We start from the raw sequence: 27,258 nt of genomic DNA on the forward strand, positions 1-27,258 counted from the left end.
TAAGTATATGTTTGATATCTACTCAAGTAGCTATTCATTGATGAACATCCAGACCAGGTTCAATCCCTACCACTAGAGGACAGTGCTGTTCATGGGAAAAACAACATACAGTACCATACAATTTTATAGTATTTACAATTTAATACGGATCAGAATATTCCTATTTATACAACATTCATTGACAGTATTTTACAGGCTAAGCACATATCATGTATACATACAGTACACAAATATATTAAATATTATTAATATTAAAATAATTTTTTGTACAAAAACAATGTGTTCTTTTATCAAAAGGGAATACATATCAGATGTATATTTTCACACCCCATTGGCTACACTCTTTTATGGTCCAATAGAAACAGTCTACATAGAGGTGGTCCTGCCCTCTCTTGATGCCAGTCAGAATCTTCTGATATTTCTCTGCTTTCTACAGCTGGTTACATTTCAATTGTGTCCGCCATCTTTTTCCCCCCCAAGTGGTTCAGTTCTCGGTCATGCTCAGTATCTGTCACCGTACTCCTCCTCTACCTGTTGCCGGGCTAGCATGGCCTGTATCAGAGCACTACCAGTGCCTGATGCATCTGGGTGCTGTGAAGAAGCAGGCGCCCGGTAACACTCGCTCTCCTCCTCCTCTGCTCTCTGCCTGGCTTGCATGACCTGCATCATCGCACTGGACGTTGATGACACTGGATGTTCTGAATGAACTGGCGCCCGGTAAAACTCGTCCTCTTCCTGCTCTGACTCCGCCCTCTGCCTGGCTTGCATCACCTGTATCATCGCACTGGGTAATGCGTTTACTGGGTTCTGTGACTGAACTGGCGCCCGGTAAAACTCGTCCTCATTCTGTGACTCCGCCCTTTGCCTGGCTTGCATGGCCTGTATCAGTGCACTGGAGGACGCAGGTGTTTGGTCTGCAGGAAATGGCACCCCGCGATAACTGGCTACATCCTGGTCCTCTGCGTATTGCCTGGCTAGCATGGCCTGCATCATAGCACTGGATGTCGTAGAGACTGAGTGGCCGGAAGGCATAGGCACACCGAAAGAGCTGCTGCTGTCGCCATTCTCTTGCTCCAACCGCTGTCGGGCAATCAGAGCCTGTTGCATGCCAGTGGAGGATTCATTTTCCTGTCTTTTCCTGACCTGATTGAGAGAAAGGGTCATAGTTCAAGTATGACATTTGAAATAACATAGGAGTTTAGGTATTTATTGTAAGTTAGATAGTCTCAAGGTTAAGTTCGATAGTCTCAAGGTTAAGTTCGATAGTCTCAAGGTTAAGTTCGATAGTCTCAAGGTTAAGTTAGATAGTCTCAAGGTTAAGTTAGATAGTCTCAAGGTTAAGTTAGATAGTCTCAAGGTTAAGTTAGATAGTCTCAAGGTTAAGTTAGATAGTCTCAAGGTTAAGTTCGATAGTCTCAAGGTTAAGTTCGATAGTCTCAAGGTTAAGTTCGATAGTCTCAAGGTTAAGTTCGATAGTCTCAAGGTTAAGTTAGATAGTCTCAAGGTTAAGTTAGATAGTCTCAGGGTTAAGTTAGATAGTCTCAAGGTTAAGTTAGATAGTCTCAAGGTTAATTTCGATAGTCTCAAGGTTAAGTTCGATAGTCTCAAGGTTACGTTAGATAGTCTCAAGGTTAAGTTAGATAGTCTCAAGGTTAAGTTTGATAGTCTCAAGGTCATTTCTCTTTGATCCTCTCACCTGTTTTTTCTTTTTCTGTTTGTTCTGCTTGGATTTCTGAAGGGTCTGTAGCTTCTCCAACAAGAATGCCTTGTCCTTCCCTTCCTAATAAAGGGAGTGAGAGAGAGAGAGAGAGAGAGAGAGCGAGAGAGAGACAACCAGAGAGAGAGAGAATGTTCTAGACAGTCAATACAATTCATAAAAACAACAAATGAACAACATCAACACTGCACATTCAAATGACTTCAGCTAAATATATTACTCCGGCACTTCAACATCCTCATAACGTAGACACAACCACTTCAGACACAACAGCTCTGATGGACGAGACACGTCGGACCAGACAGCTCACTAGAACTCACATTAACAATCTGCTGTCTCAGTAGAATGATAAGCAGCCGGCGTCCCTCAGTGATCTGCCTGAAGATGTAAATGAAGACACTGTGGAAAGGAGGCCAGTCCGTGAGTTTGTATTACAGTATGTGAAAGGGAAAAGTAGGCACTTAATGTCATAAAGTGCAACGAGATTGTATTTGAAAGCTTGATCCGGTAGACAGCGTTATAAAAGCTGAATGTATTGCTTGATAGGACTTCAGTATGCTGCTTCAAGGCAGGAAGCCTAGCGGTTAAGAGCGTTGGGCCAGTAACCGAAAGGTCGCCGGTTTGAATCACTAAGCTGACTAGGTGAAAAATCAGTCGATGTGCCCTTGAGCAAGGCACTTCCCCCTAAGTGCTCCTGTAAGTCGCTCTGGATAAGTGTGACTAGCCAAATGTACAAGTCAATCTTTTGACAAACAGCGCAAACAATCAATCATTTCTAGGAATCATGATCAAGTTAAGTTTATGCCTTATATCACATTTTCAAGACAACTGTCACTTTACCGTAAGACTGCGCTTTAAAACTACTTGTTATCTTCATAAAAACACAAATTTAACCCAACATAACCACCTCAACATGAACAAAGATGAACTCACAGGATGATGAGAGAGACCAGGAAGTAGAATATCTCACTCCTGATGACGTGCTGGTAGATCCAGACAGTCCACTGAAACGCATCCACCCCGTTCAGATCGTCCATCCAGATCTGTACTGCACTGAAGGTGGTGTTGAGGCCCCTGAAGGGCCCACACTTGTCTGAGGGGGGCAGACTGGGGGAGGGATCAGGGGAGACACGGCAGTTTGAAATGCTTAGGTCAGAGAAAAGGAGCCAAAGTCATCCAACTTTCAATCAACCAACTTTCAATCATCCAACTTTCAATCAACCAACTTTCAACACATTTTCAACTTTCTTACTAGAAGGTTTAAGTATAGCGTCATGCTTTTGAATAGCTGCTAATCAAACAGCATGATTCCACGGACTATCTCAGCCCCTAAAATCAAACCAAACTGAATCAAGTTAATCTCTTGGTTATCAATGAATGACTACAGTTCTTCTGAACAAGTCATATTTATCCAGAACTAGATGGAATCTGGACCAATCCATATATCTACAGGTGTTTGTTTGGCCTTGATCTATGACAGCCTTAACATAACATAAGTCCCTAGACTAGCCTTGCCCTGACCACTTATACACCTACGTCCACACGGTGTAGGCCACCATGGACAGAGCCCCTACGAAGGAAGGGAAGAAGAGGATAGCGATGAAGATGGTTTGCATCTGAGCCGCCCTGCCGGCTCGCCTGGGGGGCTGGCAGTTCTGGGTCAGGCTGACCTGGAGGACACAAAGTATAGACAGGGCATTACAGAGCTGGAGAGGGAGATAGAGAGAGGAGGAGCCTGTTGACGGTGTCTTGGCAACGGCACGATTTGATGAACAGGTAAACAAACAATGACCTTTGACATTAAGGGAGAACTGAGAGTAACAACTAACCTGCACCTTAACCAGGAATAAAATAATTATTGATTTGTCAGGGAGGTATTTATTTGTATTTTATTTCACCTTTATTTAACTAGGCAAATCAGTTAAGAACAAATTCTTATCTACAATGACGGCCTACCAAAAGGCAAAAGGCCTCCTGCGGGGACGAGGGGCTGGGATTAAAAATTAATCACAACAAGAGAGACAACACTACATAAAGAGAGACCTAAGACAACAACAAAGCAAGGCAGCAGCACATGACAACCCAACATGGTAGCAACACAACATGGTAACAGTACAAAACATGGTACAAACATTATTGGGCACAGAACAACAGCACAAAGGGCAAGAAGGTAGAGACAACATTACATTACACAAAGCAGCCACAACTGTCAGTAAGAGTGTCCATGATTGAGTCTTTGAAGGAAGAGATTGAGATAAAACTGTCCAGTTTGAGTGTTTGTTGCAGCTTGTTCCAGTCGCTGGCTGCAGCGAACTGAAAAGAGGAGTGACCCAGGGATGTGTGTGCTTTGGGGACCTTTAACAGGTATCATGTTATTGTATTTGATCAACTAAATCCTCTATTGCAGACACCTTCCACTTGTAGTTTTTTCCCCAGATGAATTGATGAACATGTAATGATTTCCCTGTATATTCCACAGGGAAAACATCTCTTTTCATTTCCAGGACACTCATATATGTTTCACCATTGTATTGTAAAATCCTAGTGACCATCGCTACCATCTATGAATAGAGCTTATTCTATGCCATTCAACCGTGTCATGAAACATTCAGCAACCTCGTCAGAAGAGAGTAACACGAGCCTGGCCCATTCTGCTATGGCATGGTATCTAGGGCAGTGAATCAACACCAAGGTTCAGCTTACTGTCGCCTGAGTCAGCCATGGTCCTGTGTGGCTCAGTTGGTTGGAGGGCTGCACTAGCAATAACCAGTCCTTCAGGGGTCACATTGCCACACTAAAAATGTACTCACTCTCTGTATTATATATAATACTTTTTATCACTGTACTGAATATGTACTCACTGCTTTGGATAAGAAGTGTCAGCTAAGAGGCCTATGTTATCTACCGTACTGAACAGGTTACCTTCTTTAGGTAGAAGAACCGTACTGAACAGGTTACCTTCTTTAGGTAGAAGAACCGTACTGAACAGGTTACCTTCTTTAGGTAGAAGAACCGTACTGAACAGGTTACCTTCTTTAGGTAGAAGAACCGTACTGAACAGGTTACCTTCTTTAGGTAGAAGAACCATACTGAACAGGTTACCTTCTTTAGGTAGAAGAACCGTACTGAACAGGTTACCTTCTTTAGGTAGAAGAACCGTACTGAACAGGTTACCTTCTTTAGGTAGAAGAACCGTACTGAACAGGTTACCTTCTTTAGGTAGAAGAACCGTACTGAACAGGTTACCTTCTTTAGGTAGAGGAACCGTACTGAACAGGTTACCTTCTTTAGGTAGAAGAACCATACTGAACAGGTTACCTTCTTTAGGTAGAAGAACCGTACTGAACGGGTTACCTTCTTTAGGTAGAAGAACCGTACTGAACAGGTTACCTTCTTTAGGTAGAAGAGGATGAAGAACTTGATTATCTGTATCACTGGGAGGAGGGGAGAGAAGTAGATTCCGATCCTGCAGACAGAAAAACATGGTTATAAGAATTGACCATATCTCATCCACAGTACTGTGTTATGTTTTACTATGAAAATAGATGGAGCTATAGATGAACAGAGATTAGAGTTGAGGACAGCACAGTTCAGTACAGTAGAGTACATTAGAGCTCAGTACAGTACATTAGAGCACTGTACAGTAGAGTACATTACAGTAGAGCACAGTACAGTAGAGTACATTAGAGCTCAGTACAGTACATTAGAGCACTGTACAGTAGAGTACATTACAGTAGAGCACAGTACAGTAGAGTACATTAGAGCACAGTACAGTACATTAGAGCACAGTACAGTAGAGTACATTAGAGCACAGTACAGTAGAGTACATTAGAGCACAGAACAGTACAGTAGAGTCCAGTAGAATAGAGTACAGTAGAGTACAGTACAGTACAGTAGAGTATAGTATAGTATAGTACAGTACAGTAGAGTACAGAAGAGCACAGTAGAGTACAGTACAGTAGAGTACAGTACAGCAGAGTCCAGTACAGTACAGTAGAGTTCAGTACAGTACAGTAGAGTCCAGTAGAGTACAGTACAGTAGAGTACAGTGCAGTACAGTAGAGTACAGTACAGTCCAGTAGAGTACAGTAGAGTCCAGTACAGTACAGTCCAGTCCAGTACAGTACAGTATAGTATAGTACAGTACAGTACAGAAGAGCACAGTAGAGTACAGTACAGTACAGTAGAGTACAGTACAGTAGAGTCCAGTAGAGTCCATTATAGTACAGTACAGTAGAGTACAGAAGAGCACAGTAGAGTACAGTACAGTAGAGTACAGTACAGCAGAGTCCAGTACAGTACAGTAGAGTTCAGTACAGTACAGTAGAGTCCAGTAGAGTACAGTACAGTAGAGTACAGTGCAGTACAGTAGAGTACAGTACAGTCCAGTAGAGTACAGTAGAGTCCAGTACAGTACAGTCCAGTCCAGTACAGTACAGTATAGTATAGTACAGTACAGTACAGAAGAGCACAGTAGAGTACAGTACAGTACAGTAGAGTACAGTACAGTAGAGTCCAGTAGAGTCCATTATAGTACAGTACAGTAGAGTACAGTACAGTACAGTAGAGTCCATTAGAGTACAGTACAGTAGAGTACAGTACAGTACAGTAGAGTCCAGTAGAGCACAGTAGAGTACAGTACAGTACAGTACAGTAGAGTCCATTAGAGTGCAGTACAGTAGAGTACAGTACAGTACAATAGAGTACAGTAGAGCACAGTAGAGTACAGTAGAGTCCAGTAGAGTACAGTACAGTAGAGTGCAGTAGAGTACAGTACAGTACAGTAGAGTCCAGTAGAGTCCAGTAGAGTACAGTACAGTAGAGTACAGTAGAGTACAGTACAGTAGAGTCCAGTAGAGTACAGTAGAGTACAGTACAGTAGAGTACAGTAGAGTACAGTACAGTACAGTAGAGTCCAGTAGAGTCCAGTAGAGTACAGTACAGTAGAGTACAGTAGAGTACAGTACAGTAGAGTCCATTAGAGTGCAGTACAGTAGAGTACAGTACAGTACAATAGAGTACAGTAGAGCACAGTAGAGTACAGTAGAGTCCAGTAGAGTACAGTACAGTAGAGTACAGTAGAGTACAGTACAGTACAGTAGAGTCCAGTAGAGTCCAGTAGAGTACAGTACAGTAGAGTACAGTAGAGTACAGTACAGTAGAGTCCAGTAGAGTACAGTACAGTAGAGTCCAGTAGAGTACAGTAGAGTACAGTACAGTAGAGTACAGTAGAGTACAGTACAGTACAGTAGAGTCCAGTAGAGTCCAGTAGAGTACAGTACAGTAGAGTACAGTAGAGTACAGTACAGTAGAGTCCAGTAGAGTACAGTACAGTAGAGTCCAGTAGAGTACAGTACAGTAGAGTACAGTGTAATGAAATAACGTCAGTACCATGCCAGGGTCTGTGCATAGATCAGGTCAAGGACATTCCTGGCAACGTCAAACTCTGGAACTCCCAGGCTCTGTATGCATTTAGTCCCAATGACACTGGTGGAGAAAAGAACAAAGGAGTTACCGAAGAGCATTTTTCAATGAACCCTTATGAGATGCCTCACTGAAACTTTCCCTCAAAACAGAAAGATGAGTTACAATATAGAATTCTACTGCATACTGTAGCGTTTTTAGCTTTAAGTGAACACGTTATGGGAAAATGTGTTTTGAAAATGCCACTCACTTGCTCAAGAACTCTCCAAAGAAGGATCCTAACATTACGAAGAGGAAGTCCATAATCACCAGTCTGTACAAGGCTTGTCCTACGATGGACTCCCAGCACTAAGACACATGGTTGTAATCAAAGTGGGGGATGAACATACAGTAGATATTAGTGACAATCAAAAACATTTTTGAAAGCATGCATGTGATTTGGTTTAGAAGGACTTACTGAAAATGTATTGGCCACATCCTTCATCCAGTAGTAGCAGAGAATAGCCAGAATGGACATCTTGAGAATGACATTTCTAAAAAGGAAAAAGGCATTCAAAACATCAGTCTTCTAAAACGTTGTACAGTATATGACCTTTCTGTTTTTTCCTAATATTTTATTAAGCATATTTAGAATTTACGCATTACTGTAATATTTCATTCATCCATTGCTTTAAATTGATCATTGAGCAAATTGTTTTGATCAATCGATTTCAATATACAGTACCAGTCAAAAGTTTGGACACACCTACTCATTCCAGGGTTTTTCTTTATTTTTACTATTTTCTACATTGTAGAATAATAGTGAAGACATCAAAAGGTCTAGTGGTCGCGTCTCCAGTCGTTCATCTCTACTGACGAGAGGATTTCAGTTTTCCTGTTTTGTTTTTACCTTAGATATATCAGGAGTATCGTTTTTGTCTAAGACTGGAATAAAGACTCTGTTTCTATTACGTCGCTTTTGGGTCCTCCTTCATCAGCATAACAAAAAGTATGAAATAGCACATATGGAATCATGTAGCAACCAAAAAAGTGTTAAACAAATCAAATTGTATCAAGAATATTCATATCCTTGCTTCAGGTCCTGAGCTACAGGCGGTTAGATTTGGGTATGTCATTTTAGGCGAAAATTGAAAAAAAGGGTCCGATCCTTTGACATGAAGGTCAGTCAATCCAAAACTTTCTTCAAGTGCAGTCGCAAAAACCATCATGCGCTACCTCTGCTGCAGAGGATAAGTTCATTAGAGTTACCAGCCTCAGAAATTGCAGCCCAAATAAATTCTTCACAGAGTTCAAGTAACAGACACGTCTCAACATCAACTGTTCAGAGGAGATATTGTGAATCAGGCCTTCATGGGCGAATTGCTACAAAGAAACCACTACTAAAGGACAGCAATAATAAGAAGAGACTTGCTTGGGCCAAGAAACACGAGCAATGGACATTAGACTGGTGGAAATCTGTCCTTTGGTCTGATGAGTCCAAATTTGAGATTTTTGGTTCAAACCGCCGTGTTTTGTGAGACGCAGAGTAGGTTCCTACCATGAAGCATGGAGGAGGATTTGTGATGGTGTGGGGGTGCTTTGCTGGTGACACTGTCAGTGATTTATTTAGAATTAAAGGCACACTTAACCAGCATGGCTACCACAGCATTCTGCAGTGATACGCCATCCCATCTGGTTTGCGCTTAGTGGGACTATAACATTTTTTCAACAGGACAATGACCCAACATAACTCCAGGCTGTGTAAGGGCTATTTGACCAAGAAGGAGAGTGATGGAGTGCTGCATCAGATGACCTGACCTCCACAATCACCCGACCTCAACCCGATTGAGATTGTTTGGGATGAGTTGGACCGCAGAGTGGAAAAAGGAAAAGCAGCCAACAAGTGCTCAGCATATGTGGGAACTCCTTCAAGACTGTTGGAAAAGCATTCCAGGTGAAGCTTGTTGAGAGAATGCCAAGAGTGTGCAAAGCTGTCATCAAGGCAAAGGGTGGCAACTTTGAACAATCTAAAATGTATTTTGATTTGTTTAACACTTTTTTGGTTACTACATGATTAGGTGTATCTAAACTTTTGACCGGCAGTGTATGTATTTTTAAATGTGTTTAGTATCCATCTCTAACCTGACTATGATGGCATAGACCTGCATGCGAGGGTTGGAGTAGTGTTCTATCTTTTTGAACAGAGAGTAGAAGAGAGGGACGACCAGATTGATCAGGGACACCACAAAGGGGAGGAGGAGAGTAGCGGCCTCCTCCAGGAGAGAGCCGGAAGCTTTGTCCGCTGACTTCCTCGTCCGCTGGAAAGATACCATAGCAGGTCAGTTTGTCCTGATCTAAGGACAGTTTTGTGTTTCCCCCATGTTAAAAAGAGGCTTTGGAGAGGGTGAGCTATTCATAGATCAGTGCCTAGAAGCAACCAGCCTGGAGAAAAGATAAGACACTGAAGCCTGGACATAATCAATCACAGCTTTAGCAAAATAGTGTCCAGTTTCCATTTGAGATTTACACAAAAGGCTCAGATTTTTCTGTTTCCATCTGAGGGCCGGCACCCATGTCTCACTGGGCCATGGCTCTGGCTGACTTGCTTTGACTTGGAGCCAAAGCCCTGGGTACTTTTCAGCGGGCATTTACATAACAATGGCTAACTGTGGACTTTAACACCTTGTCACAAAGCAACTGTCTTGATGATGCAGATGTTGTTGATTCTGCTCTCCCCAAGTCTTTAGCGTCACACTCCTGATGGAAACACAGTAACACTTGAGCTAACATTAACATAAATCAGTGGTGACACACTGGTGTAGAGAAGTCTTAGCTGCTCCCGGGTGGCGCAGCGGTCTAAGGCACTGCATCTCAGTGCTAGAGATGTCACTACAGGCACTCTGGTTCAAATCCAGTTTATATCACAACAAACTGGATTGGGCGCCGCCCATAGGGCCCATAGGGCGGCGCCCAACTTCGTCCTGGTTTGGCCGGTTTAGGCCATCATTGTAAATAATAATTTGTTTTTAACTGACTTGATAGTTAAATGAAGGTTAAATTGAAAAAAATGTAACCTAATTTGGTGGAAGTGTAGCAATGATGTCCCACTAACACCATTATAAAGACCACCCTGTACTGCCAGGAAAGTAGTATTGTATTGATGTTATATGATTCAGATATGCTCAGGTACACACAGGCGCTATGACACACTTTGAATTACTGTACACAAGGGTATGTCTTATACAATAGTCATCGACACTGGTCCCGGAGCTACACAGTGTGCAGGCATTTGTTTTAGCACAGCGCCAACACACCTGATTCAACTAATCACCACCTGGTCTTCATCATACTTAGACGGATCAGGGTCAGCTGATCCCCGGATCATACATTAACAACACAAGCTTTGTAAGGAAGCAACGTCTCATTGTGTCACAACGTTTATGTAAGGTCTCCCTTGGGAAAGAATTCTTCTGACCTCAATGGGACTTCCTGGTTATATAAAAGTTCATAAAATGTACCATACCGATGTGTCATACTGACACAGGAAGTAGACACTGGCGCCACAGCCCAAGGCCATGCCCGTGGAGAGGAGCCAGGTACCCAGGAAGACCCCATAGTGCTTCAGCCTCTCTGTCAGAGGTAGCAGGGCCACCTGGATCTTTTCTGATAAGGACTCCTGGAGGGGAATGGAAACATTACTTCAAAGTTATTTCACAGTTGGTTATCGGAGAGAGATCCTATTTGGGCCCCCAAACAAGTCAGAGTGCAGAGTATTCTATGTATGGAAGAGCAGATAAGTACTGAGTCACAAGTACTGGACATGTATCTAGTCTCGCAATTGTGGGATTTGTGCAGCGAGATTACATTCTTTCTTGGCACAAAGCTACAGTTATGATATGACCATGAGGTCAACAAAGCTACAGTAATGATATGGCCATGAGCTCAACAAAGCTACAGTAATAGTTTATCAAAAACAGTGACATTAGTCGCTTGTAAAAGCTTGATAACTGGCCAGCTCACACAAGATTTGTTTCTGGTTTCCGAGATTACAGTGAAAGTGACCTTGAGTTGGATGCGCAGATTGTTCTTGCGCTGTCGTACGGCTTTCTCGTTAGTCACACTGAAGTCCCAGCTACACAGGAGCTGCCAGGCTCCACCCAAGCCTGAGTCTGCAAGGACATACTTATTCCTGAACGAGCTGGCCATGCTGCAGAGAGAGAGGGGGGAGGTCAACAATCCACAAAAGTGGAGACAAATTTGACCCCAATAACTACCGTGGGATATGAGTCAACAGCAACTTTGGGGAAATCCTCTGCATTATCATTAACATCAGACTCGTACACTTGTAAATACAACCCATATTTTATTTATTATTATTTTTATTCATTTTCCCTTTTGTACTTTAACCATTTGCATATCGTTACAACACTATATATATATATATATATATATATATCTATAATATGAGATTTGTGATGTCTTTATTCTTTTGGAACTTCTGTGAGTGTAATGTTTACTGTTCATTTTTATTGTTTATTTCACTTTTTTATATTATCTATTTCACTTGCTTTGGCAATGTTAACATATGTTTCCCATGCTAATAAAGCCCCTTGAATTGAATTGAGAGAGACAGAGAGAACGAGAGAGAACAGGGGCCCCTTTACTGCACTATTACAACATGAAGGAAAGGTTAAATAAATATCATAAAGGTATGATGTGAACGTCACGGCATTGGTGATTTGATTGACATCATACACGTGAGATCAACTGGCTTTGATAAATGATTTACTGCCACTTGAAACCAATGAAGAAGCACATGGAAACCAAACTATGCAAGACATAAATGACAGTCCAAAGCAGAGTTAAGTGGTCAATACAATGTTACTGTTACATGATCACTGTGGACTATGCTGTGCAGTCCCATCCCATACTGACCTGTAGATGAGGGCGGCTCCACACAACACCATGTAGGCTGCTATGGTGAAGAAGTAGGCCAGCTGCATGTTGTACTCTGGCCAGCCCCCTGTACCTTGTGTTTTATTACTGTAGCCGCCATAATACATCACCGTGTGGCTGAAATAACCCTGTGGGGAAAATAGATGCATCAAAATAAAAATGTTTTTATCACACAGTAACTGTTCACTGTGTGCTGACTTTACAGTACGAGGTGTAGTATGACAAATATGTTGATCAAATTAGTAGCGTATGCTGCTACGGAATGATTCATTCAGAAGCCTCTACTAGAAGTAGTGTGAATAGTATACAACAACAAACCGCTCCGGTCAGTATCTCTAGCCCTCTGAAGCTGACCCCAGCGGGGATGTCTGGCGTGGGGTGATAGATGAGCTGGGGGATGGTGATGAAACCAAAGTTGACCAGGAAGGAGAAGATGTTGAACATCAGCAGCCATTTTAGGAACTTGAAGTAGGAGAGGACCCCCGTGCCAAATTTACCCCCGACCTCCTTCATGGTACCCCGCCACAGTTCCAGGGTCTGCCTGGCTAAAGTCATGTTAGCACCGCACCTGCGGAACGCCTGAGGGGGAAGACTGGTCTGAGAACAGTGGTGGGGGTCTTGAATGTCACAAATGCACTGTCATAGATTTCATAGCATAGCGGTCACAGAATAGGTGTAATTGTCAATAGAGGATGTGGATGATGGAACAGTACTAAAGTTCAATTTAAGTAGAAAGTTATTGTATTATAGCCTGCATGGTGGCAGTCTGTTTCTGCTTTTGCCAATGTTCAAGTGTCGCTGAATGCAGAAACAGAATGTCACCCTGGCAAATTGTATTGCTCATAAAAGGCATAAAGATTTAGTGATAGCCAACCACAGGAAGCGTTGCACTTTGACATAGTTTAATAGGGCACTGCTTGTGCAGTACAGGGACACACAGGAAGTAAAGTTGGGCATCAGGATAGGAGGACACACAGAGACACAAAGGTGTCAGAGAGTCAAACTGCTCACCAATGAGACAGTCGTCGAGCAGTCTGAAAAGCAGTTCAGTTGCCGGGACTTTTTGAATGATTTCAACGCCAACACTTGGCCCCTAGGAGATAAGAGATCAAACAAACATAAAGATTACAGTCTGATACAGTTATGTAGCGTATGATAATAACATACGCGCATCACAGCGTTATCAATTCATAAAATATATGGCCTGTCAAAAGTTGCACAGTGCTCTTGGCTGGCTGTGTGGCTGTAAACTTTGGACTGGGCCGATGCGATGCGCTTATGGTAAACACTTCTTCCTTACCCGCATACTGCAAGAAGATCTGTGTGTGTGTGTGTGTCTGTGTGTGTGTGTGTCTGTGTGTGTGACTATTCTCCCCAATGATCTCACATTGCAAGCCTACATAACTGCACACTCGATGCCCTACCTACCCTTGTACATAGTACTTATTTTACTACCCCTGGTAATAAGTTAAACTTTCCATAGTAAAACTGAAAGAAAACAGGCACTTTTTGACCTATGACAACTATACAGTTGAAGTCGGAAGTTTACATCCACCTCAGCCAAATACATTTAAACTCAGTTTTTCACAATTCCTGGCATTTAATCCTAGTAAAAATTCCCTGTTTTATGTCAGTTAGGATCACCACTTTATTTTAAGAATGAATAATTGTAGAGAGAATGATTCATTTCAGATTTGATTTCTTTCATCACATTCCCATTGGGTCAGAAGTTTACATACACTCAATTAGTATTTGGTAGCTTAACTTGGGTCAAACGTTTTGGGTAGCCTTCCAAAAGCTTCCCACAATAAGTTGGGTGAATTTTGGCCCATTCCTCCTGACAGAGCTGGTGTAACTGAGTCAGGTTTGTAGGCCTCCTTGCTCGCACACGCTTTTTCAGTTCTGCCCACACATTTTCTATAGGATTGAGGTCAGGGCTTTGAGATGGCCATTCCAATACCTTGACTTTGTTGTCCTTAAGCCATTTTGCCACAACTTTGGAAGTATGCTTGGGGTCCATTCGGAAGACTCATTTGCGACCAAGCTTTAACTTCCTGACTGATGTCTTGAGATGTTGCTTCAATATATCCACATAAATATCCACCCTCATAATGCCATCTATTTTGTGACGTGCACCAGTCCCTCCTGCAGCAAAGCACCCCCACAACATGACGCTGCCACCCCCGTGCTTCACGGTTGGGATGATGTTCTTCGGCTTGCAAACCTCCCCCTTTTAACTCCAAACATAACAATAGTCATTATGGCCAAACAGTTCTATTTTTGTTTCATCAGACCAGAGTACATTTCTCCAAAAAGTACGATCTTTGTCCCAATGTGCAGTTGCAAACCGTAGTCTGTTTTTTTTCTTTTTCTTTTTCTTTTTTTCCTAATTTTTTAAATCCCATTTTCTCCCCAATTTTCGTGGTATCCAATCGCTAGTAATTACTATCTTGTCTCACCGCTACAACTCCCGTACGGGCTCGGGAGAGACGAAGGTCGAAAGCCATGCGTCCTCCGAAGCACAACCCAACCAAGCCGCACTGCTTCTTAACACAGCGCGCTTCCAACCCGGAAGCCAGCTGCACCAATGTGTCGGAGGAAACACCGTGCACCCGGCTCCCTTGGTTAGCGCGCACTGCGCCCGGCCCGCCACAGGAGTCGCTGGAGAGCGATGAGACAAGGATATCCCTACCGGCCAAGCCCTCCCTAACCCGGACGACGCTATGCCAATTGTGCGTCGCCCCACGGACCTCCCGGTCGCGGCAGGCTGCGACAGAGCCTGGGCGCGAAGTCTGGCTTTTTTATGGCGGGTTTTGAGCAGTGTCTTCCTCCTTGCTGACCAGCCTTTCAGGTTATGTCGATATAGGACTCGTTTTACTGTGGATATAGATACTTTTATACCTGTTTCCTCCAGCATCTTCATAAGGTCCTTTGCTGGTGTTCTGGGATTGATTTGCACTTTTCGCACCAAAGTATGTTCATCTCTCGGAGACAGAACGCGTCTCCTTCCTGAGCGGTATGACGGCTGCGTGGTCCCATGGTGTTTATACTTGCGTACTATTGTTTTGTACAGATGAACGTGGTACCTTCAGGAGTTTGGAAATTGCTCCCAAGTATGAACCAGACTCGTGGAGGCCTACAATTGTTTTTCTGAGATCTTGGCTGATTTCTTTTGATTTTCCCATGATGTCAAGCAAAGAAGCACTGAGTTTGAAGGTAGGCCTTGAAATAGATCCATAGGTACACCTCCAATTGATTCAAATGATGTCAATTAGCCTATCAGAAGCTTCTAAAGCCATGACATCATTTTCTGGAATTTTCCAAGCTGTTTAATGGCATTGTCAACTTAGTGTATGTAAACTTCTGACCCACTGGAATTGTGATACAGTGAATTATAAGTGAAATAATCTGTCTGTAAACAATTGTTGGAAAAATGATTTGTGTCATGCACAAAGTAGATGTCATAACCGACTTGCCAGAACTATAGTTTGCTAACAAGAAATGTGTGGAGTGGTTGAAAAACGAGTTTTAATGAGTCCAACCTAAGTGTATGTAAACTTCCGACTTCAACTGTACCTGATGTGTTTCTTGTCATCAAAGCTCATAGGGAGGTCTCGGATGGCCTTGATTCTGTCCCTCGTTGACATAGCAACCAGCTCTTGGACCAAGTTATGTTCCTCTGTTGGACAAAGACATGATAAGACAGATCTGTGAGGTTATTAATCATGGTATGCCTTTAAAATCAGAGCTGCAATATAATACAAAAAATTATAATATAATGTATAATATATGAGTTTGTCATTGTGATTTAAGGATAAGAAGTGATGTAGGGTTAGGATTGAGCTATAAAGTCATTATATAGTAGGAAACGTCTTATACTTCAATCAGTGAGTGTATCCAGAATATGACTTTAATGGATAACATTGTCCTGAACCAATTGAAAAGAGAAACATCATATTTCTACAGGGAGAACGGTCAGGCATTCTCAACAGTTGTTGTGCCCATAGGAATACAATTCTAGTCACTTAAATTCTATGGCTGTGCCCTAGGCTCTCCATTCTTCATCCCTCACCATTTTCCATCTCATTCCTGATGTCGTCCTCAGAAAGGCCCAGATTGCCCAGAGCAGCTTCTCCTACAGGGAATAGACTCATCTTCCTCGACCCCCTGAACCTCATCGAAACATGACCTGGGAGACACAAGGACATCTAATTAAACACAGCGGACAGCCTAGCTATTACTGAGGAATTATGAGCTTAATAATGTGTGTTGAACAAATAGAAAGTCATCCATCATAGGCTTACTATCAGCACTAACAATACGGAGGATATATAATATGTTAAGCTCATAGAAAGTACTGCACATTCTATTTATTCATTTCAGATCATGTCCACCCATTGACTTGGCAAACACAATTTATTCCCATAATTCCAGTGCAAACAAGTGAACTTACAAAGAACGGCATGCACATACAACTTACAATATATCATGGTTTATTGGTCCTTGAATGCACAAGGAAGTGGTTTTAGGTGGCTTGAAAGGGGAGACCCCCCATCACATTGCATGGGTGTGTTGTGAGTCAATATTTACAACGTGTAAATAAGCGTTAGCTGCTGATGATCAACTTTGATTAAACCAAATCAAATAGAGGTGGTTAAAAAAATGTTTCCAATAGGTTGTCCCCATAGCAGAAGCCTTTTTGGTTCCAGGTAGAACCATTTTTGGTTGCAGGTAGAACCAAAGGGGTTCTTTGTGGAACCAATAAGGGTTCTTCAAAGGGTTCTCCTATATGCAAAGGTTTCTCCTATGGGGACAGCCAAATAACTCTTTTAGGTTCTAGATAGTACCTTTTTTTCTAAGAGTGTACTATACTTCACATCCTTTTGACAAACGCAGTAGCATGACTAGCTGACAATGAAAAAACACACTGTAGATAACCCACTCTAATACAAACTATCTTCTTTAGAGTGAGATTGTTTCCCCCAGCCTTATCTGTCCCATTAGAGTTATCGATTATAACCTTCATGCTAACCGAGTAATGCTGCATCACCTCTGACATATTGTGTCTTTGTTAAGGCTAAATCATTGAGGAAGTATAAAAGGCCAAAGAGGCAAACACTCTACAGATGTTGGATCTTAATTTGATCACCCTTTTTCAGGAGAACTTTCCTGTAAAACCTGTAGTGCATTTGAGGTTTTAAAAAGGCTTCTGAAATTTGTAATTTCCACTTTGAAATTTCAGACAAATGTATCAAACCCTACAAAAATGTCCATTAATTATAATCCACATAATTCACATTTCTTATTGCTGCAGGATCATTTTCCTGCTGTAGTGTAACGGCGGCCTTCCCTCTCTTCACTAGAAGAGGGGGTGAAACAGGGATCGGACCAACACGCAGCGTAGCCAGTGCTCAACATATTTAATTAACAAAAACTACAGAGAACACTAAACAAATACAAAATAACAAAAGTGGCAAACCGATACAGACCTATCTGGTGCAGAATACAAACACAGAGACAGGAAACAACCACCCACAATCCCCAACACAAAACAAGCCACCTATATATGATTCTCAACGATTGACAGCTGTCTCTGATTGAGAACCATATTAGGCTGAACACAGAAACAGACGAACTAGACACACAACATAGAATTCCCACCCAGCTCACGTCCTGACCAACACTAAACAAGCAAAACACATAAGAACTCTGGTCAGGACGTTACAGTACCCCCCCCAACCCCCCCCCCCCCCCCGAGGTGCGGACTCCGAACGCACCCCTAAAACTCAAGGGGAGGGTCTGGGTGGGCATCTGTAAGCGGTGGCGGCTCCGGCGATGGACGAGGACACCACTCCACCACTGTCTTTGTCCCCCTCCTTAGCGTCCTTTGAGTGGCGACCCTCGCCCACGACCTTGGCCTAAGAATCCTCCCCAAGGCCCCCACATGATTTAGGAGGTAGCTCAGGACAGAGAGGTAGCTCAGGACAGAGGGGTAGCTCAGGACAGAGGGGCGGCTCAGGACAGAGGGGCGGCTCCGGACAGAGTGGCGGCTCCGGACAGAGTGGCGGCTGGAGGGCGGCTCATGACTGGAGTGCGGCTCATGACTGGAGGGCGGCTCATGACTGGAGTGCGGCTCATGACTGGAGGGCGGCTCATGACTGGAGGGCGGCTCATGACTGGAGGGCGGCTCATGACTGGAGGGCGGCTCATGACTGGAGGGCGGCTCATGACTGGAGGGCAGCTCATGACTGGAGGGCGGCTCTGGCGGCTCCTGACTGGCGGGCGGCTTCTGACTGGCTGGCGTCTCTGGCGGCTCCTGACTGGCTGGCGGCTCTGGCGGCTCCTGACTGGCTGGCGTCTCTGGCGGCTCCTGACTGGCGGGCGGCTCTGGCGGCTCCTGACTGGCGGGCGGCTCTGGCGGCTCCTGACTGGCGGGCGGCTCTGGCGGCTCCTGACTGGCGGGCGGCTCTGGCGGCTCTTGACTGGCGGGCGGCTCTGGCGGCTCCTGACTGGCGGGCGGCTCTGGCGGCTCCTGACTGGCGGGCGGCTCTGGCGGCTCCTGACTGGCGGGCGGCTCTGGCGGCTCCCGACTAGCGGGCGGCTCCGGCGGCTCCTGACTGACGGACGGCTCTGGCGGCTCCTGACTGACGGACGGCTCTAGTGGCTCCTGACTGGCGGGCGGCTCTGAGGGCTCGGGACAGACGGGCGGCTCTGAGGGCTCGTGGCAGACGGATGGCTCAGATGGCGCTGGGCAGACGGATGGCTCAGATGGCGCTGGGCAGACGGATGGCTCAGATGGCGCTGGGCAGACAGATGGCTCAGATGGCGCTGGGCAGACAGATGGCTCAGATGGTGCTGGGCAGGCAGGCAGCTCAGACGGCGCTGGGCAGACGAGCAGTGCAGGCGGCGTTGGGCAGACGGCCGACTCTGACCTGCTGAGGCGCACAGTAGGCCTGGTGCGTGGTGCCGGAACTGGTGGTACCGGACTGGAGACACGCACCTCAAGGCTAGTGCGGGGAACAGGAACAGGGCACACTGGACTCTCGAGGCGCACTATAGGCCTGGTGCGTGGTACAGGAACTGGAGGTACCGGGCTGAGGGCACGCACCTCAGGGCGAGTGCGGGGAGAAGGAACAGTGCGTACAGGGCTCTGGAGACGCACAGGAGGCTTGGTGCGTGGTGCCGGAACTGGAGGTACTGGGTTGGAGCCACGCACCATAAGGCGAGTGCGGGGTGCTGGAACTGGAGGAAATGGGCTGGGGTGGGAAGGTGGCTCCGGATATACCGGACCGTGCAGGCGTACTGGCTCCCTTGAGCACCGAGCCTGCCCAACCTTACCTGGTTGAATGCTCCCCGTAGCCCGTCCAGTGCGGGGAGGTTCAATAACCCGCACTGGGCTGTGTTGGCGAACCGGGGACACCATGTGTATGGTTGGTGCCATGTACACCGGCCCGAGGAGACGTACTGAAGGCCAGATATGTAGAGCTGGCTTCATGGCACTTGGCTCAATGCTCAATCTAGCCCGGCCAGTGCGGGGAGGTGGAATAACCCGCACCGGGCTATGCACACGTACAGGAGACACCGTGCGCTCTTCCGCATAACACGGTGTCTGCCCGTACTCCCGCTCTCCACGGTAAGCATGGGAAGTGGGCGCAGGTCTCCTACCTGACTTCGCCACACTATCCTTTAGTCCAACCCCCCCCCCCCCCCCCAAGACATTTTTGGGGTTTCTTCACGGGCTTCTTACCGCGTCGTCGTGCTAACCTCATTCGCCGGTATCCCTCTGCACATTGCTCCATTGAATCCCAGGCGGGCTCCGGCACTCTCCCTGGGTCAACCGACCACCTGTCTATTTCCTCCCAAGTGGTGTAACCCAGATCCGGCTCCTGCTGCCGAGCTAGCTCCTCGAAACGCCGCCTCTCTGCTTTTGCTGCCTCCAGCTCTGCTTTGGGGCGGCGATACTCCTCTGGCTCTGCCCAGGGTCCTTTTCCGTCCAGCTCGTCCTCCCATGTCCATTTCTCCTGGTCCCGCTGCTGCTGCTGCTGCCACTGCTGCCCGTTGCTACGCTGCTTGGTCCGAGATTGGTGGGTGGTTCTGTAACGGCGGCCTTCCCTCTCTTCACTAGAAGAGGGGGTGAAACAGGGATCGGACCAACACGCAGCGTAGCCAGTGCTCAACATGTTTAATTAACAAAAACTACAGTGAACACTAAACAAATACAAAATAACAAAAGTGGCAAACCGATACAGCCCTATCTGGTGCAGAATACAAACACAGAGACAGGAAACAACCCCAACACAAAACAAGCCACCTATATATGATTCTCAATCAGGGACAACGATTGACAGCTGTCTCTGATTGAGAACCATGTTAGGCTGAACACAGAAACAGACGAACTAGACACACAACATAGAATTCCCACCCAGCTCACGTCCTGACCAACACTAAACAAGCAAAACACATAAGAACTCTGGTCAGGACGTTACATGTAGCAAACTGGCTCAAATTAAGATGCTACATTTGTACATTTCTTGGTTAGGTTTCAGCAAACACCTAATCGTCAGTCCTCATGATGAGGCAATATTACCTGGATATTACCTGGATTGTGTTCATTAGGCAACAAATGGAAGAAAACAGACTGAAACAGATATTACCTGGATATTACCTGGATTGTGTTCATTAGGCAACAAATGGAAGAAAACAGACTGAAACAGGGAGAGATTACCTGGATTTGTCCAAAAAGAAACGCTCATTGTAACGTTTTGCTACGTTTTGCCCTAATCAATACAGCCCTGTAAACTGTTAGCGCCATAGTTTCCCGGGATGGTATTTTTCTGCCAACTTCCTTGTGCTGCCTGTCTACCTTTGGGTAATGTTTTATTAGACATTGGATCGTTTCTTTCTTTCTTTGAGTTGTGTGTCTCTTTAACCTCTGAAGGATCTGACCCTTATTTTATTTTTTTATTCGCCTAAACGGACATACCAAATCTAACTGCCTGAAGCAAGGATAGTGCAACAACTAACCTCAAAGGTTCTTATGATCAAAGGGACCAACTGAAAGCTAAAGAAGTAAAGTAAGGAAGTAAATGGAGAGTAATCTACTGTATGTGCTTTAGAAGTGGTTTGAACAGTACCTGAAGATGCAGATGGAAGTCGAACAGGAGGCGTTGTGTCATAATGCGTTGCCTGGTCGATCTGGTACCCGCTGTGATCTGAACATCATGGAGAACAGAACACTACATTCATTAATTGCATCCACCTAATTTTCGACCGTTGCTATGGGCACAGCCAAACAACGGAAGTGATGGATTCGATTTCTGCTTCACTTACCTAGTGCAGCGTGCATGTGGCAAATTTGCTCGAGTAAATTATTTGAAGGAGTCAATTTGTAGAGTATTAAAGTCAAGTAAACAAGTGCAAGTGTAATTGTATATGTATTTCATTCAAGTTCTCAAACGTTAGCTAGACCTACTAGTAGTTATGTTGTGATAATTACGTTAATTGTCAAAAACAAAGCCAAAAACTATAACGATAACTATACTGATAAACTATAGTCTACATAACTATAAAACGTTGGTGAGCATCCACACTAGAGGAAAGTTTATCGAGTATTGTTCTGCAGTCCTGCACCTGTCAATCAACTGATCAACGCATTCTACTGCACACCGCCTATTAATAAGGTGGTAACACAAGACCATTCACGAGGTCTAACGCACAGATACTGGTTCAGACCAGTGCTTTCAGGGTGTGTTTCATTGTCATAGTGACAACTGCAAATAATACTTCAATGTACATCTAGGCCAAATGAAAAATAATATAGTAACTCGTATTTAAATGTAGCAATTGAAGAACAAACGCAGAGCCTGTACATATTTTACAGCATCTCATTGCCTCATTGCTCAAGTGGTTTGCAAGTGATTTCCATTTTTCTAATGGTTGTCAATTCCTTTGTGTCTTGTTTTTCACTGTGCTCATCTAGGCTATGTACTGTACAACTATTTGCAATGCATCAGTGCAACAATGTTATAATCATAACAGGCCAAACGTGATCAATCACACCAACACACTTTCTCTCCTCAATTTTCCCCGAAATTGATTTTCTATGCTGTAGGCCTGTTATACATTCAGCAAATAGTTAAAGCAAGCCTGCTTCTTTCCCTGAATAGGCTATTAGGCTTTGTAAAAAAAAAAGTATACAAAGAAATGTCCTATAGCTTTTGTAGCCTATAGCTTCCCTGGGATTTCACCAGAAGAGGAATCGCCTATTGCAGAGAGGCTGAGAGGCTGAGAGGCTTGTTATAGACTGTTACGCACGGGAACAGATGGAAACGAGGCGAGTGATGTGTAGCTGAAGTAAGAAGCTAAATAATAGCTAGTTATTAGGCCATGCATTAGATAAATATTAGAGCTATAGTCTAAATATTTACCTGTCAAAGTCCGTTACAAGATTATGAAATGGCAAATCTGCAGTACGGCCCTCCAGGCTGCGCTTTGTGGTTCACCGGCACGCAAAGTTCCATTATTGATTAGGCATAGGATTACGTTTTAGATAATAAATGATTGTACCTGGGCTACAACAACACAGTGCAACGAGGAATGTATTATTGTTATGAAGTGAGTACACAATTACTGTCCATAGGCTGTAAACTGCAGTGATGTAGGCTAATAACCACTCCAACGTCCTGTTTTGTTTCCTTCCGACATAACTGCATAGGTCTACAGCCTATAGGCCTGATTATGCAACCATTTGGATCAGTTCAGGTCTATTCGCGACAGTTTAGAAGCACAAGAAAGGTACATTAGCAGGCCACTCATATGGTGTATTTTGTCAGGAAGTAGCCCGGTGTTAAGATAGGCCTACTGTAGGAAAATATGGGCTTCTCCTTTCCAACTCCCCGCTCGTAATGCTGTAGCCTATTTCACATTCAGCAAGCGAGTGCACGCGTGCATACATCCTCCAATAGGCGGTTAGTAGGCTAAAGAAGAAAGGTCGAAATAAGGGTCCAAAAAGCTTTTGTACTCTGTCTTTTCCTGGGACTCCTCAAGATTTAAGGGGAATAGCTGTGTCAGTGGAGAGGTCAGGTGCGTAATTGCACAACAGAACAAAGACAGACAGGCTCGAGATGTAGCCTATAGCCTAAGTAGAAGTGTATGCATATTAGACCATTATTTAAAGCTCAATGTTAGGCTTAATACTATAGTGAATATATCCAGTCAATGTACAAAGCAAAATAAAAAAAAGTTGATCAGATAACGAAATCATAGGTGCGTTTCGGAGGCTGCGCTGAGTGCGCGCCCTCCCAGTCACCGGGTTTGCAGCTGGAAAAGCTACCATATGTTTAAGATTTTTTAGGGACAATAAATGTATCCTACCTATGCTACCACAACACAATGTAATGAAGAATGTTATTATTGTTTTCAAGTGAGTACAAAACTGTAGTCTAGCCTGTAAACTGCAGTGAATGTCATTTGAAAAACCGCTCAAAAGTCTGGCGTTTTGAATACATCCCGGTAATCATTTCGAAATAACTGCACCTAGCCTGCCTGATTGGGAAACCATTTGAATCAATTATGTTTTCTCTCTCTGCAGTTTAGTCTACAAGGTCCAGCACATAAGGCAAGTAATATGTTGGTTGTTTCGCTATCAGAAACATGCCAAATGCAAGGATTTTTAGTGGAGCACATATGAATTATGATAAAGCATGAGCGCGGAGGAAGTTGTATCACAAGATGTTGGTGGTACCTTAGTTGGGGAGGACGGGCTCATGGTACTGGCTGGAGAGGAATTAGTGGAATGGTATCAAATACATAAACACATGGTTTAATGACATTCCAATCGCTCAATTCCAGCCATCCTCCCCTCAGCAGCCTCCACTGATGTTGTAGCAATAGTTTGAGCGTTTGGCTTCCGTGTTTTAAAAGCGTTAGAAAACTAGTTGGATATGGTACCTATAACAACATTAAAAACACAAATAATTAACCAAACAGAAGGCAGGAAGTAATAGAAGAAATTCAAAGTCACTTAGCAACACAGAACCTGAAGACCAGCCACACTGAAATACTACTCCATTCCCAACCTGGACTCAGGGGTAGACTTAACATAGTAAAGTAAATCCAGACACTCCTATTAGTACGATATGTTACATTTCATATGATACTGTATGTATTCATTTGTGGATGTCCATCCATTTCATATGATATGTTACGAATTGTATGATATGTTACAAATTGCAATTCAAACAATATGTTACGAATTGCGATTCGTACAATATGTTACGAATTGGCAACGCATATGGTATGTTACGAATTCCAATTTGTTGTGGCTAACGTTAGCTAGGTGGCTAAGTGGCTAATGCTAACATTAGCTAGGTGGCTAATGTTAGCTAGGCTAGGTGTTAAGGTCAGGGTTAAGGTTAGAGTTAGGTTAAAGGGTTAAAGGCGTTGGCAATGAGGCCCTTTATCTACGTCCCCAGAGTAGGATGAACTCATAGATACCATTTGTATGTCTCTATGTGCAGTTTGAAGGAAGTTGCTAACTAGCACTAGCACAATTGCAAACTAGCGTAAGCGCTATTGCTACTAAGCATTGGCTGCGAAACTACCTCAAACTTCCTTCATACTGGACTTATGTAAACATACCAAACGTAACATATCATACTACTTTGAGTGTCAATGATATATATTTACTATGTTACGTCTAGTCTATGCAACCAGGCTGCCATTCCAACAAAATCATGGCCATACTATCCTCTCAGAACCCGGAATCAAATCTTGGAGGAGAGACTACCCTTACTACAGCACAAGGAATCATATTTCTCTGATCTGTTTACAATACAATCTCCCATCAGAAAATGTGTGTACTGCCATTACATCAGTGTGTGGCTGTACATTATTTGTTTCTATTGTCTAATTCATCAATTAAATCAAACATCGACTTACTGAGGTCATGCTGCTGCCATCGTGGGCTCTCCGACCGGGGAGGAAGGAGACCCATGGGAATGCTGTCTCTGCCCCTCCAGCTCCCCTCCTGCCACCCGCCCCAGGGCACTCTCTCCTGGGCATCGTCGTAGCTGGACTGGACCCCTCCTGGGAGCTGCTGAAGGTCGGACCTGCCCCTCTCCCCCGCGGCTCCATCATCCCTGGGGTAGGGGTTACCATGGGGGTTACTGTGATGGGAGTGGGATTTCCTGGAAGGACTTTGGAGAGAAGGACGGAGGAGATAACATTACTGGTGTGTTGTTGTATAAACCCTGCATTAGTCAGTCCAACACCTTAATCATTACACTCATAAGGTTGCTGATGGTGTTCTAAGAATCATGCTACAATATTATTATAGACATATGACATCTGTCATAGACAATCATGTTTTTTTTCTGAGGCGCTACAAAGTGAGTCGCTTATAAGAAATACCATTACTTTGGTCACACCACTGAAGGTTCATGACCGGCTCTAGTACTTAGCACAACATTAACTTAAAATGACAACACACTCCTTGTACTGTAACACAACCTTCAACACACAAAGGAGGAGAATTGGACCACTTTGAAAGTATTCATTTCAGGGATAGCTTCCTGCTACAATATGTGATGGCACTGGCATTATAAAAAATCTGACACCAATTGAGAGATTAGAGATGATGTGACCAAGCACAATGATGGTTTACATTTAAATATACAGAACAAAAGATCCTCTCAGAATTATTTTCTAATACTGGACCATTATGTTTTACTTCACTTCTCATATTTGTGTTATTTGTGCCCTCTCCCCCAAAACATTTTTAAGAGCTGTCCGTCACAACATGTCATTCAGGTCCTCTACCCATTACCCAGAGGTTTGATTAACTGTACCCAGTTAAAGCAGAATAATAACAAACATCCAAACACAATCGTACAAGTTGACACACATACCTCCTATCTATCTCCAGGGTGTCACTGTCATGATAGGCAGTGTTGTTATATCCTCCAGTGTTGTTGTAGTGCGACATAGGGATCCTTGGCTTGATCTTCTTCTATAGTGGTGAACCCGGCGGTGGTTTCGGTCCGTCCCCCTCTTCTTTAGTTCCCTGGAGGTCTGAAAGGGCCTCCTACTGTATTCTCAGTAAAACAATTAGTGAGAATCAGCTTGCCATTACATAAAATGAGAACTGGAAACAAGACATAAACGTGCCACTAGCAACAAGACCCCCTTGGGTATAAAGAAGGGGCAAATACAAGACTTCTGAGATCATACCTCGATGCTATTCCCATCTTCTTTTCACAAATAAAGCTGTGCTATCTAATACACATCACATGTTTTGGATTGAATGGCTGTATTCAGTAAGTTATTTAACTCCCCTGTTCTATCCTTTGTGTATATCATTATTTATTAACACAGGGATATGGTTTCTGTTTTGCCATGGTCTGTGCCTCAGTGCTGCCCTATGGCAGTAAAGTAGGCAAAGTAGAAATAACAAATTCCTGAGCAACAAAGTCTGGAAAGAGATCTGACTAACAAATATGTTGACATGGTAGTTTATTGTGGGAAAAACACATAGTCATATGTGACAGTGAATCTTTGTGTTGTCGAATTAAGAGAAATATAACCATGTTTCAAAAAATAATAGTATACATTGCTGTTGGATAAAGTAACAATTTAAACCTATTGTATCAAACAATTGTTCAAAAGAATAAATCCACAGAGTGTAATTACCTGGTTAATGTGCTGCTTATTCAGGGGAATCTGCTGGCTGCTTGAACAGATGTTGCAGTCCGAGGCTGCCTCCCTTTTTCCTTAAAATCCAGGTTTGAAGTGCCTACTGTCGTAGCTAGTGTAGCTCTGAGAGATCTACCTTTGTTGAACTTTATCACTGTGTGTCTGTCAGACTACCCGGAACTGTGCACTTGAAATAAAGGTAAAAGTCCGGTGGTTCTAAATGTCGTATGCAAATCTAATAGGTGCTATGGTTGGCATAATGACAACTATTTCCAAATGATTCCCATAGGACGTGAAAATTAATTGGCATAATAAGATATGGGACGGCCAAGGGCTCAACTGTGTTATTACGAATGACTGCATGTGCAGTGTGCAATAGGATAGGGAATTGCAATGAAGAGCCATAATGATTAACTTTCGTCTTCGACTCTCTATTTAAAACACAATGTCAAACAAAATGTTGAATTATGTGAATAGCAGCATAATAAACA

The 27,258-nt window shown here is 43.9% G+C and overlaps 1 protein-coding gene across 2 annotated transcripts; it reads right to left on the reverse strand.

The window, feature by feature from the left end:
* Nucleotides 1–7: 7 nt before the first annotated feature.
* Nucleotides 8–27,097, reverse strand: LOC129851215 (transmembrane channel-like protein 5). Of its 2 annotated transcripts, none has more exons than XM_055917600.1 (21): nt 26,765–27,097; nt 25,984–26,162; nt 25,016–25,272; nt 21,211–21,288; nt 16,149–16,265; nt 15,653–15,755; nt 13,088–13,169; nt 12,395–12,655; nt 12,056–12,204; nt 11,183–11,327; nt 10,644–10,796; nt 9,263–9,438; nt 7,599–7,674; nt 7,392–7,489; nt 7,109–7,204; nt 5,108–5,183; nt 3,254–3,387; nt 2,651–2,824; nt 2,038–2,116; nt 1,697–1,780; nt 8–1,143 (listed from the first exon to the last, which is right to left on the reverse strand). In XM_055917600.1, exons 2-21 carry the CDS (start codon nt 26,058–26,060, stop codon nt 502–504), a joined length of 3,057 nt encoding a protein of 1,018 aa, XP_055773575.1. In that variant the 5' UTR covers nt 26,061–26,162; nt 26,765–27,097; the 3' UTR covers nt 8–501. The 2 variants fall into 2 exon arrangements, with proteins under 2 accessions (XP_055773575.1, XP_055773576.1); XM_055917601.1 differs by having other exon boundaries at nt 25,984–26,169.
* Between the last annotated feature and the right edge of the window lie 161 nt (nt 27,098–27,258).

Source organism: Salvelinus fontinalis, chromosome 3 (assembly GCF_029448725.1).
Source record: "Salvelinus fontinalis isolate EN_2023a chromosome 3, ASM2944872v1, whole genome shotgun sequence".
NCBI classification, from domain to species: domain Eukaryota; kingdom Metazoa; phylum Chordata; class Actinopteri; order Salmoniformes; family Salmonidae; genus Salvelinus; species Salvelinus fontinalis.